Raw genomic sequence first — 15,716 nt, 5'->3', positions numbered from 1 at the left:
TTTACCCCCTTTTTCCAAATGAGAATAATTGGGGCTCAGAAACATTTGTCACAAATAAGTAACAGATCCAAATACAATTTAGGTTTCTCTGACCCAATACCTGTCTTGTTTCCATTAAACAAAATATTGTTGCTTTCTCTAATATGTGTCCAAAAGTAAATTGACTGATGTTTGCTAGTTTTCCATTGGCCTGTGGACTATTAGATGAAGAACTTTGTTCTGTTATATTCCTTTTTATCATATGATGGGTGAAGTGAATTTTTCCCAAAGATGTCTTTGATTTGGTTGCATGTTAATTAAGAGATTTGGATTAAAGATCTGCCATTCTCTCAGTTTGTCCTCACAAACAAAAAATTTTTAATTATACAGTCCAGATTTCTTACAGCTCTAAAATTCTAGTTATCTCAGAAGAAGAGGATTGACAAAAAGGATGGGAATCTGTTCACCTTTTTTATGAATCTCTTTATTTTTCAAAGTTTGATGACAGCAATAGATTTCCCAGCAATGAAAAATGCCAAAAAAGAGAGAGAGAGAGAGATTCTGTGACCCCAAGCGTGTCTATAGATATTGTTTATTAAGTGGAAAGACATGTGGTGGGAGCTTCTGTTTCAAAGATCTTCAATTCATTTTGATAAGCAAGAGCAAAAACAAACCTTCTTTTAGCAACGTCATATGTAGAAGTCAACTATGTCAGATTTCATTGCTTAGATTTAGGGAAAAAAATGCTCTTAGTAATTTCAGTAAATAGAAAGTTTTGATGCTTTATTACCAAAATAAGAAATATTTTATATGAAGTTCCCATCAATTATGATCATTCTTTATTGTCATTTTGTAATAAATTTGAGTAAGATGAACTATGTATCTAGTTCTATTTAATTAGCTTCTCTTTGGTCAGTAAATTATTGTGCTCTTTTCTCATAAAAGAAAAATGACACAGTATATTTAAAGTGGTGCCTTAGTTTCTATTAAAAGGTCATAGATTTCCCTTTATTTCTAAGTTTATGTATTTATTTTGAGAGAGGGAGAGCGTGCAAGTGAGGTGGGAACAGAGATAGAGGTAGAGAGAGGATCCCAAGCAATCTCCACACTGTCAGCACAGAGCCCAATGTGGGACTGGAACCCATGAACCATGAGATCATGACCTGAGCTAATTCAGATGCTTAACCGACTGAGCCACCCAGGTACCCCCAAAAGGTCATAGATTTCTATTTGCAATTATAAAGACATTGTTAAGCATTATGTAACAATCTTCTTCTCTTATGTCATAAGGTCACAAATTGAAAAATTACTGTACAAATTTTGTAATTCAAGATATATTTATTTGAAATGATGGGAGAATTTAAATTTTATTAGCCTGTGTGTATGTTCTGATTTTTTTATAGCCATGTGACAGAAATTCCTAAGCAGATTTCCTTAAAAATTATTCAAAATTTCTTTCAAAAGTTTCAAAACCTGAGGCCAGTTTTTTTTGGGGGGGGGGGGCGTTATGCTATTAAAGTTTCTTTACTTTTAGCTGTTTACATTGTATGCAGCATGTGAAAACAGACAACTTAGCAGTGGGGAGGACAAATGTGGGTGCTGAGTAAACCTCAGATTTTCTTTTCAGAATGATTCTGTTTCCATACATTTGTAATGATTTATTCCTGTAATGTCTTAACTGGATTGCAGGAAAGGTAAGCTATCATATTTTAATCTCCCTCTTTTGCAATGGAAGGTATAGATAGGCAGAAAAAAGCCACCTGACAGATTTTTGTTTTACCAGATTTTTGTTATTACCATTTTTTCTCCACTTCCAAAAAGCATTGGAAGTGACATTTACAAAAAAAAAAAATGCTTACAATTAAATAGTTGAACATAGAAATAAAAGGAGATCAGAAGACAAGGACGTTGAGTGTGTGTGTGCACGTGCACCGTTGTCAAGTCCTTTATTCGTCATTTATGGAATACCAACAACGAACCCAGCACTGTGTAAGATGTTAGGAACATAATGACAGGTGTGACAACTATATGAGAGAGATATTTGGAAGGTGTTATAGGAGCACAGACAATGAGTATCTGAAAATCAAAATTAGTTAAAGGAGGTGACACTTAGGCTGAGTCTAGAAAAATACCTGATGGATACCTAGGGGGAGAAGGTGAGACTTTCCAGATAGAAGCAACAGTTTATACAGAAGCCTGGAAGTAGATTAGAGAACTGCAGGTAATTCCAGTAAAGCTACCACTAAGGACACATTCAAGTAAGGGTTCGTAGGAGAGGCAGGAGAGGTAAAGAATGACCTAATCATAAAGGAAGTTCTTGTTGAAAGGTCTAGAGATTGAAATAAGCAAATTTCTCAAAGACAAAAAGTAGATGAGACTGTATTGATGACTGCAGTAAAGAATGGGGATTAGGTATATGTTTTAGAAAGTTCTCTTTGAAGAGTTGAGGATAGAGAACTGTTAGGGAGTTATTATAGTAATCTAAGCAATCCATAATTAAAACTGAAACATATTGGGAATGTAAAGGGAGGAGGGAATGTGTAGGTTCAAGAAATATTTCGATGATAGACTCTACTGTTAATGGCTTGGTGGGTTGGAGGAGAGAGAGAGAGAAAGATTTAGGATAGTTTCCAATTTCTAGTTTTGACAACTGGCCAGATGATTAAACAAAGACAAATGCTGGAGGAAAAGTAGATATTGGGGTAAAGAGAGAAGAAGGAAGAATTAATTGTGACTTCCAATTTTGGATACCTACCTAGTGGATAAGACCGTAAACAAGAAACCAGCAAGGAAAATAAATATCAAGTTGTGAGAAGTACTATAAACAAGCTGTGGTGATACAAGATAATTGTGGGAGACTATTTTTATAGAGATTGCTCAGAAAAGGTTTGCCTGAGGAACTCAGCCTGCTGGAAAAACAGAGGGAACAGCAAGTGAAAAGGCTACCTGGACATAGAAAGGGCTTAGACTGGAACAGAAAAGAGGCCACTGTGGCTGGAACATAATTTGTCAGGAAGAGACTAGTGTGACATCGGTTGGAATGAGAAGGAATTCAGAGTTTATATAAATGAAGCTATTTGCCTTATCCACTGAACAGGAGGAGAAGGCTAAGAAAATGGCACAGGGGCAGGTAGTGGGTAGGACTGTGAAGGAATCCGATTATTTCAGGGCAGTACGAGGTGGGGCAATTATATTCTACAGAAGGAGTTGAGGGATTGAGGGGAATGTGTGGAGTACTCAGCTCCAAGAGTGGGAAAGCAAACAGGGAAAGCAAACTAATGATGGAACTGGAGTAGGATTGGTGGACAGTGTCCCTGTTTGTGCTCTGTGCTTATATTTTTAAAGTAAAATCAATCAGACTGGTTGTATAATTTTCTCTACCCACTTAGAGCTTCATGGGAGCAGGTCGAGAGAATGCAAATGTTGAACAAAAGGGAAATTATCCCCATTTTACAAATGAGGAAAATGAAACTCAGAGAAGCTGAGACTTGTTTAGAGTTCTGAAAGTAGCATAGGTAGGATTTTAGCCCAAATCTTTCTGATTCCTAAGGACATGGGCTTTCCAATATAGTATACTGCCTCCCATATGATCCACCTATTGTATTGAAGCACTAAAATTAGCTATGACATTGTTAGCCATCAAGCCAATTGTGTAGAATTATGAAAGGAGTCAAGTGCTTCCCATTACATGTTATAAGGAAGTAGATCCATTCTTTAGGGAGAAAACAATTTATTGGCACTAAATTCTGGGAAGAATGTGCAATGTATTAAACATCATAATGAAATATAGTCATTGCAATTTTGCAAAAGTTACAGCAAGAAATATCTTTTAACCCTTGAGAAGGGCAGTATCATAAATCATAGTTCAAAAAAAGCATGTCTGCAGGGAAGGAAACTAAAATAGTTCAAGTATATTGCTTTTTGGTCATCTGACATGATATAGAAAACCCAGAAGAATGACAGTTTATTGGTTTTAACTGTAATTTTGACAGGAACTGGCCATTATCCAGTCTGAGGCCAAAGTCTCTGGTGAGAAAGGGCCCAAAGAGTCTGTGTTGTGTTTTGTTGATGGAAGCAAGATTCATATTCTTTAGCTATTAGACTTACAGGAGACAGCATTGACATTTGGCTATTAAAATTAAAGTGTCTGACCTGAGTTTTTGCTGAACACAGGGGCCATCTTCCTAACAGAGTGGAACGTTAGTGTGTAAATGGACAGGACCAAACATTCCAGAAAACAATTTTGGAATATGGTAAACTAAGCGCATTCATTTGCTTTCCCTCCCTCTCGATGACCCACTGATACGATAGTAAAGATACAGTGGTGGTGGTAAAGGTAAGAGAGGGCACCATTGGAATAGCAAAGATTTTGACACAGCTCTCGAAGACACAGTATAGATAGGATTGTTTTGATGCATCAGCTAGAGTAGAGAAAAACTGCCACCTGGCACAAAAATGGAAGAGGCTGATGTGGGGGTTTCTGGTGCAGGTCTCAGAGGCCTCAACTTGGAGTTTCCAAGTACAGAGATCAGGAACGATGGAGCAGTAATTAGGGGAGCTGGGCCTACTGGTCCATTTTCTTTTCTTTGGATTTGGACTCCCTTCCTGGACTTCCCTCCCTTGCTCCAGCTGCTTTCTAAACATAATGGATTCTTGACCTGGTTAGGTCTCATGGGACAAGGGTTTGGCATAGAAGGTGGAACAGAGCCTGACTGTGGACTTTTACAATTGACCTAGAGGGAAAACATAAAGACAGCTCTACTTAGAAGTGAAATGCCCTAGAGTAACCCAGTCCTAAGATTGACAGTTGTCAATAATGTAACAGTACTACCTTCTTCCAGTATGGCATATATACTCTGAAGAAAAGCCTAATTGTCTGCAGGACCTACCCACTTATGCTGAGTTGGCACCCAGGAACAATGCCTTTCATGTAAATAAGTCTTTATAGCTTCAAAGGAAACCTACACTAGTTGCCTATACTAATCAGTCTGATCACTTATTCATGGATCTGAAGGAAAACCAAGGATCATCAGATATTTGAGGAAAACAGTATAAACAAGTCCAAGTTAAATGGAATAGCTGACCCCAAAGGAGCAGGAAATACAAAGAACAGAGAAAAACTTAAAAAAAAAATTTAAATTAGCATCCTCAGATTTGACTTCCAGCCCCTGTGGAGGATGTAGAAAGGTAGTAAGAACTTCACTTCCACCCTAACAACAAGAGAAAGCTGAATAATGTACAAAATCATAGCTTTTCTTGCATCTGGAGAATTAAAGATTACAGGGCAGCCAGGTAGCCTGATAATGTAGGAAAAGATGGGCATGTCCAAGAAGAGACAGGATGTGAGGACTGACTCACCAGTGGCAGAGCATGGGAGGAAGTTGGGCCACTGTCTAAGAAGGTAAAGTAATTCCACTACAATTTTTAACAAATTGCTAACCACTAAGTGTGTTCTATTGTAAGACTATAGCAGCTGTAAGCAGTTCACACCTCCTTGCAGTTTACTCTGTGTGGACCTACAATGGATATTCACAAGAAAGATTGGAGACAGGGTAGAAAATGTAGAAAGCCTCCTGTGGTTGTATAGGTCTGGAGGAAGGGGAATGGATGCTGTTGCTAGAAAGCATAACTCTTCTCTAAGAACAAAAGCACTAAGCCTCTGGAGGAAGAGCTGCAAGCCCTATGGTTTCTAGGACAGAAGTGAAGGATTGGAAGAAGAAAAAGAAAACATTATTACACTTGGGGGTGAGGCAGAAACAGTGTTGGCCCTGGACTATTAGAAACCTCCTGTCCCTAGGGGAGGGACAGTATCACTGAGAGAAAGCCCTACCCTGATACCTCAGGGCACAGGGACTGCTTAGCTCAAATGAGATAAAAGAGAAACTCAGCTCTCCTCCCCAACCAGGATAGAAAGCATGGAGTGTACCACTTGAGGAGAGGCAAGAGCATAGTGAGTCACTCTTACTTAGGTGCAGGTTCATAGGGCAGAACTTGTTCCCTAAATCTGAGGGTGGAACAAGTTCATTGAGCAAAAGCATCCAGCAAATCATCTCCACCATCACCACCTCCAAAAAAGGAGAAGTTAGAGGAAATTTGAAGAATTTTGAAGTTGAAGGTAGCAACAAAATGGAAGCAACAAAACCCCAAACCAGCTTAGTTCCTGATTATATTGACTCAGCCCCCAAATTAACAGTAGAAGAGGCATGTCCTTTTCTTTCTCTGTTGTCTCATGCTCTCTGTTGCACATGATGTTGAGCCTTCAATCAAAATTTTTGAAACAAAGAAAAGCAAAAACAAAACAAAGACCCATTGTTATCCCTTCCCCTCCCACCACCACCAACAAAATGTTGTCAAGAGAAGAATTTAACTCAAAAGAGGAAAAAAACTCAGTAGTGACTCAGATGTTGGGAATACCAGAGAGAGAATTTAAAATAACTATGATTAATGGGCTTCGGGCTTTTATTGAAAGGTGGATAACCAGTATGGATAGATGGTAAATTTCAGCTGTGAAATGGAAACTATAAGAAACAGTCTAATGGATATGCTACAAATAAAGAACATGGTAAGAGAGATGAACAGTGCCTTTGACGGACACTCCAGTAGATTTGACACAGCTGAGAAAAGAATAAGTGAACTTGAATATAGATCAATAGAAATTACCTGAACTGACGTGCAAAGAGACTCTTTGACAAAAAACTAAGACAATTCATTACCACCAGTCCTACATTTTAAGAAATGTTAAAAGAATTTCTTCAGTGGAAGAAAAATGATACCAGACAGAAATGTGGCTCTACACACACAAAAAATGAGATCTCCAGAAATGGTTGAAGATACTATAAAGACATTTTTTCTTATTTTTAATTACTATAAAAGACAGTTGATTTTCTAATGCAAAAATAGCAGTGTTTTGGGGTTTATAACATGCATAAAGTAAAATGTGTGAAGAATGTGAAGAGTGGGGAAGGGAAGAATTGGGAGTATAGTATTTTCAGGTTTTTATACTCTACATGAAGTAGTATAATAATATTTGAAGGTAGACTTAATTATTGAAGTTATATACTGTAAACTCTGGGGCAGCCACGAAAAATTTAAAATAGAGATAAGACTGGGGCGCCTGGGTGGCTCAGTCGGTTAAGTGTCCAACTTTAGCTCAGGTCATGATCTCGTGGTCTGTGAGTTCGAGCCCCACATCGTGCTCTGTGCTGACAGCCCGGAGCCTGGAGCCTGCTTCCAATTCTGTGTCTCCCTCTCTCTGCCCCTCCCACACTCACGCCTCTGTCTGTCTCATTCTTTCAAAAGTAAATAAACATTAAAAAAAATTAAAAAATAAAATGGAGATAAGACTAAACCAATCGTGAAGAAAGGGGGAATTGTAAAAAAATATTCAATTCAAAAGCATGAAAAAAGAAGGGAAAAAGGAACAGAGAATAGGTAGAATATATAGAAAACAACTAACCAAATGGTAGATTTTAATCTAAATGTCAATGATTATATTAAGTATAAGCAATCAAAATACCTCAGTTAAAAAACTGAGATTGTTCAGATTAATTTACATTTAAAAAACCCAACTAAATGCTATCTGTAAGGAACCCCCTTTAATATAAGGGTAGATAGATTGGTTGATTAAAAGTAAACGAATGGGAATAGTACACCATGCAGATACAAATTAAAAGAAGGCCAGAGTGGCAATATTATATTAGAAAAGGAGATTTCAGAACAGTGAATATTACCTGTGATAAAGACAGATTTTACATTATGGTGGAGAGGTCAGTCACAAAAAGATATGACAATTCTAAATATGTATGAACATAACAGAGCTTCACTATATATGAGTGTGTGTGTATACATGTACATGTGTATATTTACGTATATACATATATATATATACACACATGCAAACCATATATACACCATATATACACTATATATATACAACGTATATGTATACACTACACACACACAGTGTTAAATGTGTGTGTGTATATAGCAAAAACTGATAAAATTGGAAGAAGAAATAGCCAAATCTATAATTAAAGCTGGAAGCTGCAACACTCATCTCTCAGTAATTCATAGAACAAGTGAAGTGAAAATCAGTAAGGATAAAGACCTTAACACTATTAACTAACTTGCCCTGATTAACAGCAGACCACCCCACTGCACACTATCAGAATATACCTTTTTATCGTACGCGCATTGAACATTCGGTTAGGCCATAGTTGCTATCATAAAACAAATTAAAAAAGAATCAGAATAATGCAAAATATGGTCTCTGACTAAAAGAAATAAACTAGAAATCACTAATAGATAAATCTGGAAATTTTCAAATATTTGGTAATCGTTCAACACGTACATGGGGTGGGGGGTGAAAGTTGTCAATCTGAATGTCATCTGAAATCATTAAAGATTAAGATTTGGGGAGGAATTATACTGGGGCTAAAGGAGATGAGTGGTGCTCCTTGATTATGTTCTGTTTGGGGGGCAAAGTTACCAACATGTGGATCATTTAAATACAGGTGTGAGAGAAGAGAAGGGTACTTAGAAATATGTTGATAAAATGATTTAAGTTGGTGAACTTAGTGCTAAGGTCTAAACTGTATAATGTTCAGTAATGTACTTCTCGTTCCTTCTCGCAGGAGAGGTGCAGAATAGTTGAAGGCCCCTTTTCCTGTTGGGTCATAGTTCATGAAACCAAACCCCTTTGTAAGATTAGTGTGTCTGGATCTAAGATTGTTTTTCTGTGCTTCAGTATTTCTGGTGCTATCAGGCCTGGATTGTCAAGAACAGAAGATGCTCTCATTTCTTAGAGTAGGAAGATGTAGAAAGATTTTATGATCACATAAATGGACATGGAGGTTCCAGAAGTTGATGTAAATATAACAATCAGGCATATAAGCACAAATACTAATCTCTGTGTAATGCTAAAGCAAACACTTAAAGGAAATTAAATGTTCTGTAATGGGTTTGGGGTTTGGGGTATCAGTTAAAATGTGGAATATTTATATAATTCACATCCACGGAGTTGAATTTTACACAGCCATTAAACATTATAACTTAGACTATCTGTCAACATGTAAAAATGCTTATGACATAATATGGAAAAATCAGAATATACATTTCCTGCACACCGTGATTGTAGCTAAAACTACTTATATTTATGAACTACGCGATAGCAGTCAAAATGCAGGTAATTTTTCCTTTTCTACTTTTTATACTCTCAGAAACGTTGTTGTATAGCATTTGTGGGTGAGAAGAAATTAACTACTTAAAAAATAGATAAACTTTATTTATTAGAGCAGTTTTTAGGTTCATAGCAAACTTGAGCCGAAGTTGCAGTGATTTCCCATGTATCCCCAACTCTCACACATGCATAGCCTCCTCCATTATCAGCATCTCCCACTAGAGAGATCTGCTTATTACAATTGATGAACCTTTAGTGAATAAGTATTAACACCAGAGTCTATAGCCGCTTTCTTTTAAAATGAAGTCTGGGGATGCCTGGGTGGCTCAGTTGGTTGAGCATCCGACTTCGGCTCAGGACATGATCTCGCAGTCAGTGAGTTTGAGTCCCACATCGGGTTCTGTGCTGACAGCTCAGAGCTGGAAGCCTGCTTCAGATTCTGTGTCTCCCTCTCTCTCTCTGCCCCCGCCCCCACCTCACGTCCTGTCTCTCTCTGTCTCTCAAAGGTGAAAATTTTTTTTAAATTTTTTTAAAATTAAAAAAATTTTTTTTAAATGAAGTCTGAATTTTGAAATCTCATCAGGGTTTCTTGGTCAGCAATCCAGAAATCTGGAGGCAGGTTACTCTTTGACTTACTCTTTGACTCCTGCTAGAGGCTGGACTTGTGTCAAAATTGAACAAGTAGGGAAGTTTTTTCTAGTTAATTCCCCCAGAAGACCTCTATCCCCAGTTTACTTTGCCTCTGAACTCTATTGCTGTCTCATAGTTGGGGGATGGGCTCTGCGTGTTTGGTTGTGATTGAGCAGTTGTATCTGCAGTGTTACATCTGGAATTGTCTTCCTCCATCTGTCTCTAGGAAGTGCATTTTCAACTGAGCACCTCAAGCTTCAACTCCAGAAGGAATCTCTGAATGAATTGAGGAAGGAGTGTACTGCGAAAAGGTAAATGCAACACTGAGAATAATAGTTAAGAGTGTTGAGTTTACCTTAAGCGTAGGATTTGGAAAAGCAGGATTCTGTAAAAGCTGCTGGTATTCATTTATATTCCACACACATCAGTGCCACATTCATTTATTCAACAAACATTTATGAAGCACCCTACTGAGCATCATGCACGTGCTAAAAGTAGTTACGAGAGCTCCTAGCATAATCAGAAATATGAACAGTTGATTTTCTAGTTTATTTATGTATTGCTTATTTATTTTTAATGTTTATTTATTTTTCAGAGAGAGAGAGAGAGAAAGCAGGGGAGGGGAAGAGAGAGAATCCCAAGCAGGCTGGGTGCTTTCAGCACAGATCCCCACGCAGTGTTTGAACTCACGAACCGTGAGATCACGACCTGAGCTGAAATCAGGAGTGGGATGCTTAACTGACTGAGCCACCCAGGCGCCCCTGTTCTTCTAGTTTTTAAGGCCATTGCACCACGACTTAATGTTTGAATCTTCTCCTCTTCCTGTCTTCCACATGTAGCGTAGCTTATGGTCTTTTCTTCAGACTTACTCCTGTTTAGTGTTCGTCCATTTGGATTACCTCCACAGCTCCTAGCTTGTCTTTCTAACATCAGTCTCTCCACTTTTCCAGTTCATCCTCCATGTTGCTTATCAGACCTCTCCTCTTAAAATACTATTTTTACCATATTTTTTCTCCTTTTAAGAAGTCATGGTGATTGTTTTGCTTAACTTTCAAATAACCTTCAGCAAATTGGCACTGTAAACTGTAGTTCATTTCAGTTGCTCCACAACATTCATTTCATAGGTGCTAATAGTTTTTCTCTTTATTTTTTCCAGCACATGCTTAATTTGATGCCACCTCTGTTCTTTTGCTCATGTTTACTCCCTTTTTCTGGAAAGTCATCTCATCCTACATTTTTCTTCAAGAAACCTTAGCAATTGAGCATTCAAGAATGTTAGACCTGGAAAGAACCGTGGAGATCATCTGGTCTAATCCTCTCAATTTGCAGATAGGAAGGCAAGGCTCTGGGAAGTTATTTTGACCAGTTCACAAGGAAAGCAGGACTAGATCCCTTTAACTCTTTAATGCTCTTTGTGTTATACTACTACTTTTACGTTCTACTTTGACCTACAGTTTTGCTGAATTCCTCTTTTTTTTTTTTAATCATTAGCACAATTGAGCAGGTAATTTATTCTATGGGTGTTTTATCTCATGGTCTTATTTCTTTAGTTCAAGAGAAGAGCTGCATCATCTCATGCCACGGCTTATTGTTTGTTCTTTTTATTCTATTTTCCTAATATGGCAGGCAGTAGCTGTGAGTGAAAAATAGAATACTTTTTAAAGATAATACCATGTAGATATTTCCTGAAATCAGATTGGCTTTCAGATTAAATGAGACCCTGGTCTTCTTACTGAGCCTCTCTAAATTTTTTATCCTTGTTTGTAAAATGGGTATAATAATATCAACCTAATTGAATTATTCTAATAAGTAAAGCCGTTTGTAAAGCTCCTGGCATATAGCGGTAGGTGCACAGTCAATGATTATTTGTACCCTTTACATCTCTTAGCATGATGCCTGATACACGCAGTAGGCCTCAGTATATAGTTATCTTGATCTTATACTATTTAGAGATAGGTCAGGATTCATGTTAGCTATTATTCTGACTCTACTTCTGAGTTTCTGTGGCCCATTGCAGGCCATTTAATCTTCCTCTGCATCAATTATGTGGAAATAAATATTAGCATGAAAACTTTTTTTTTAACAAATATGCTTTTTATCTTTCCTTATCAGAGAACTCTTTCTGAAGACTAATGCTCAGTTGACAATTCGTTGCAGGCAATTACTATCTGAGCTTTCCTACATTTACCCTATTGATTTGGTAAGTTTCAAATTTTCTGGGAAAAAATCTTTTTAAAGATGGTTTCTGTTTGAAATTTCCTCTCAATGAAAAAATTCATTGCTCTAGTCTTAATCATATGTTTGTCATGAATCATTCAGAAGCTAATATCTATTTAAAAAAATAGATTTGGAATGAATTGGCATTCAGTTCCACCATTTGATTTTTTTATAGCAGTTTGATGGTGAAATGCACTCATTTTCATCGGAAAGAATGCCAGATAAATTTCTGGTTTCCTTATGATCTTTTTTACTCAGCCAGATTATCCACTGCCATCATTTCTTTCTTTCTTTCTCTTTCTTTCTTTCTTTCTTTTTTTCTTTCTTTCTTTCTTTCTTTCTTTCTTTCTTTCTTTCTTTCTTTCATTCCGTTCCTTCCTTCCTTCCTTCCTTCCTTCCTTCCTTCCTTTTTCTTTTCTTTTCTTTTCTTTTCTTTTCTTTTCTTTTCTTTTCTTTTCTTTTCCTTTCTTTCTCCCTCCCTCTTTCTCTTTCTTCTTTCTTTCTTTCTTTCTTTCTCTCTTTCTTTCTTTCATTTATTTATTTTGAGAGAGAGAGAGCACAAGGCAAGGTAGAGCAGAGAGAGAGAGAGAGAGAGAGAGAATCCCAAATAGGCTCTGTGCTGTCAGCACAGAGCTGATGACGCAGGGCTCAATCTCACTAACCATGAGATCGTGACCTGAGCCAAAATCATGAGTCAGATGCTTAACTGAATGAGCCCCCCAGGAGTCCCGCATTTCTGACGCATACATGCAGATGCATGTGTACTGCTTTAAAAATATAACTGGTAATTAATTTGTATTTGTTAGTACTACTTAGGAAATTCCTGGGGTAACTGCCAGGAGGTTAAGTTTTTGAATCCAGTTTTTTAGAGTAAATGTAAAAAGTAAAACTTCAATAAAATTAGAAAGATGAGAATTCTCTTTTAGAGAGCCAAATCACTAAACTTGATGGCTTTATTTTCTTTTTAATGAAAAGAAATTTAAAAGACTAATTTTCTGAGGAAAGCTAATAGAATTTTAGGTTGCTTACAGAATTTTGTTAATTCCATTGAAAAATCTTCATTTATAACTATGGATTCGTGGGGATATTTTTGTAATAAAAATTTTACATGGCTTTTTGCTTGGACATGATGTTTTAAATTTTTAAATGTTTATATTATAGAAAATTTCAAGTATATATAAATGTGCGGATGGTAGTATAATGAATCATTATGTACTCATCATCCAGCTTCAACAATTATGATAATATTTTGTGTCTAGAACAGTATTATCTTTGAGTTAACGCTGGTCTGCTTAATTCTCTGAGATTTAACTTAGGGTTTCTGTGCTTTAAACAGAAAAAGAATTAATTTCATTCTTTGGTTGTATTCACAGAATGAGCATAAGGATTACTTTGTATGTGGTGTCAAGTTGCCCAATTCTGAGGACTTCCAAGGTATTTTATTTCTTTTTACATCTAAAGATTTGGTGTATATGATATATGGGTAGGTTGCAGAGGAAAAAATAGAGATATCTTGAAGAGTTGGTTGCCTAGCAGAGGGTTTTTGGACCTTCTGTCCCTTCCCAAATGAAAGAGTCAGATTCTCTGATAGGAGACTTAAGAGGATATTTAGTTCTAATCATGGGGAAAAAATTACTGAGTTGTATATTTGAAATTTAAAAGAAAATAGTTTTTATGTGGACTTTAAGAAAATCAGGCAATGGCATTCTTAAGAATACTAATAATCTCCCTGTCCTTTTGGTTTGATTTTCATGAAAGATTTGTATGTGGTTGGGAGCAGAAGCACAACCAACATTAATCTGTTCTGTTGTTATTTAGAAAATCATATGTCTGGTAACATGAAACGTCTTTGAAAATTTAATTTTGTGACATTCCTACTACCACAGGCTCAACTTTTGTTACACTGTCATTTCTGTCCTCTTTGAACTAAGAAAAAGTTACATTAGAGATATTATAGACTGTGACTTATAGTAATTGCTATATTTTAAAGTTCCTAATCTCTTTACCAGTAGGCCAAAGGAAAGAACTTCTTTTATTTGACATTTTGGTAAAGAGATTTTTTTTTTTTATTGTTAGCAAAGTGGGTTCTTTTCCCCTAGCCTATGCAGTGCTTTGAGGCTTATTAAATAGCTTTATAGATTATTCCCAAAGGTAGCATATTATGTATGTGGGAAGAAGTTATTCAAGAAGACGGCATTACAGGTTTTGTTTGGGACCTTCCTCCATTTCCCGATAAAGAAAATGTTGTTATTTATGGTCCTTTAACATTTAAGACTGATTTATTACCTACTTTGGCCTTTACAGCAACCCTTACAGCAAGTAGTTGGGACATAATATGAGTGATAAAATAGGAATGGGAAAACCTGTATTAAGTCCTGTTTCCCCTTCTAGAAACCATGTAATTTGGAGCAAGCCATCTAAACTCAACTCAAAAGTTGATTTCCTAATCGATATTATGAACATATTGATTCATGTCCTTACCTGGTTTGCATTAATGTTGAGAAGATTAGATCTGTAAAAGCATTACATTTGCCTTATCTTTAATCCTCACAAAGCAAAGGAAACCTATAAAGAAAGTGGTATAATCTCATATTACATAGCATGTAAATGAGCTATTTAGTTAGTGACTTGCTCAAGACCACAAAACTAGGTAACGATCTATCCCGGATTTGTCTGGTTTCCATTGTAAAATGTTCCTTCTAATCTCCATAAGTCATGGAGATGTGTTTTGGTGTTAATTTTAGGCAAGTTATGGTGTCCTGAAGGCCATAACACATCTTTTTCCTCATTCGTTCATTCGTTCAACAAACCTATTGAGTACCTTGAGCCTTGTGCCAGGTTCCGGGCATATAAAGCAACGATCAATTGGAAAAAGTACTAATTGAGCACACCTATATGCCAGGCACTGTGCTGGATTTTGAGGATATAATGATAGAAGAAACAAATATGTTCTCTCCTTTCATGGAGTGTACAATCTTTTGAGGGAGACAACCAATAAGAAAATAAGTATTTAACAAGTATTTAATAAAGGAATATGTTATTACAGACAGTAGGAGAACCTACTTTAGAGAAAGCAGTTAGAGAAGGCCTCTCTGAGAAGAAACATTGGACAGGAAATTTGAAGGCTGAAAGGATCCAACTCTCTGCTACATCTGGGGGAAGAGCTTTCCTCGAAGAGGGGGCAGCAAGTACAAAGTTCACAATGGAGCAATGAACTTGATATATCTGGAAAAAAAAATTCAGGGTAGGGGGTATGGGAGAAAAGACCTGTATTTTGGGCAAATCATATAATCCCTCAGCTTAATTTCTTCACCTATAAAATGGGTAATATCTACATTCTCATTTATTGTGATGACTGAATGAGATAATAATACTTGAAAGAGCTTTGCATATAAGGTACTCATGTAAATGTAATGGGAATTGGTTGTGAGAGAGAGAGGAGGGAAAGGGAGGAAAGTAGGAGAGAAAGAAGGAAAGACCAAAAAGACCAGACCTGTGTGACTGGAGAGTAGCGAGCAGGAGCAAGGTAGGAGGAGGTCAGCCAAGGCCTAGAGGCCACCGTAGGGCATTTGTGTTATTCTCAGTGGAGTGGGAAAACCCTGCAGGGCTTTAAGAGAGGGATGACATGAGCTGATGATATAATCAATCTTCGATTCTATTTTTGTGTTCTATAAAGTATTCTGCTTCCTAGGTTTTCAGAGCTTTTGCCAGC

At 36.9% G+C, this 15,716-nt stretch overlaps 1 protein-coding gene across 2 annotated transcripts in view; it reads left to right on the top strand.

Moving 5' to 3' along the window:
* Nucleotides 1-15,716, top strand: part of UVRAG (UV radiation resistance associated) — a 295,530-nt gene that overhangs the window by 153,116 nt on the left and 126,698 nt on the right. Inside the window, exons 9-11 of one of the 2 annotated variants that reach the window (XM_047071234.1) lie at nt 10,014-10,098; nt 11,945-11,987; nt 13,378-13,438. In XM_047071234.1, coding sequence (XP_046927190.1) covers nt 10,014-10,098; nt 11,945-11,987; nt 13,378-13,438 — 189 coding nt within the window. Of the gene's footprint in view, nt 1-10,013; nt 10,099-11,899; nt 11,988-13,377; nt 13,439-15,716 lie in introns of both variants that reach the window. The other variant, XM_047071233.1, reaches the window with a different exon arrangement.

This window comes from Lynx rufus, unplaced genomic scaffold, assembly GCF_022079265.1.
Source record: "Lynx rufus isolate CCGP_SWC_20201006 ecotype Redwood Valley unplaced genomic scaffold, mLynRuf1.p SCAF_9, whole genome shotgun sequence".
NCBI lineage: Eukaryota > Metazoa > Chordata > Mammalia > Carnivora > Felidae > Lynx > Lynx rufus.
Note: the sequence above shows the minus strand (reverse complement) of the source record. Positions and strands in the feature narration are given on the sequence as shown.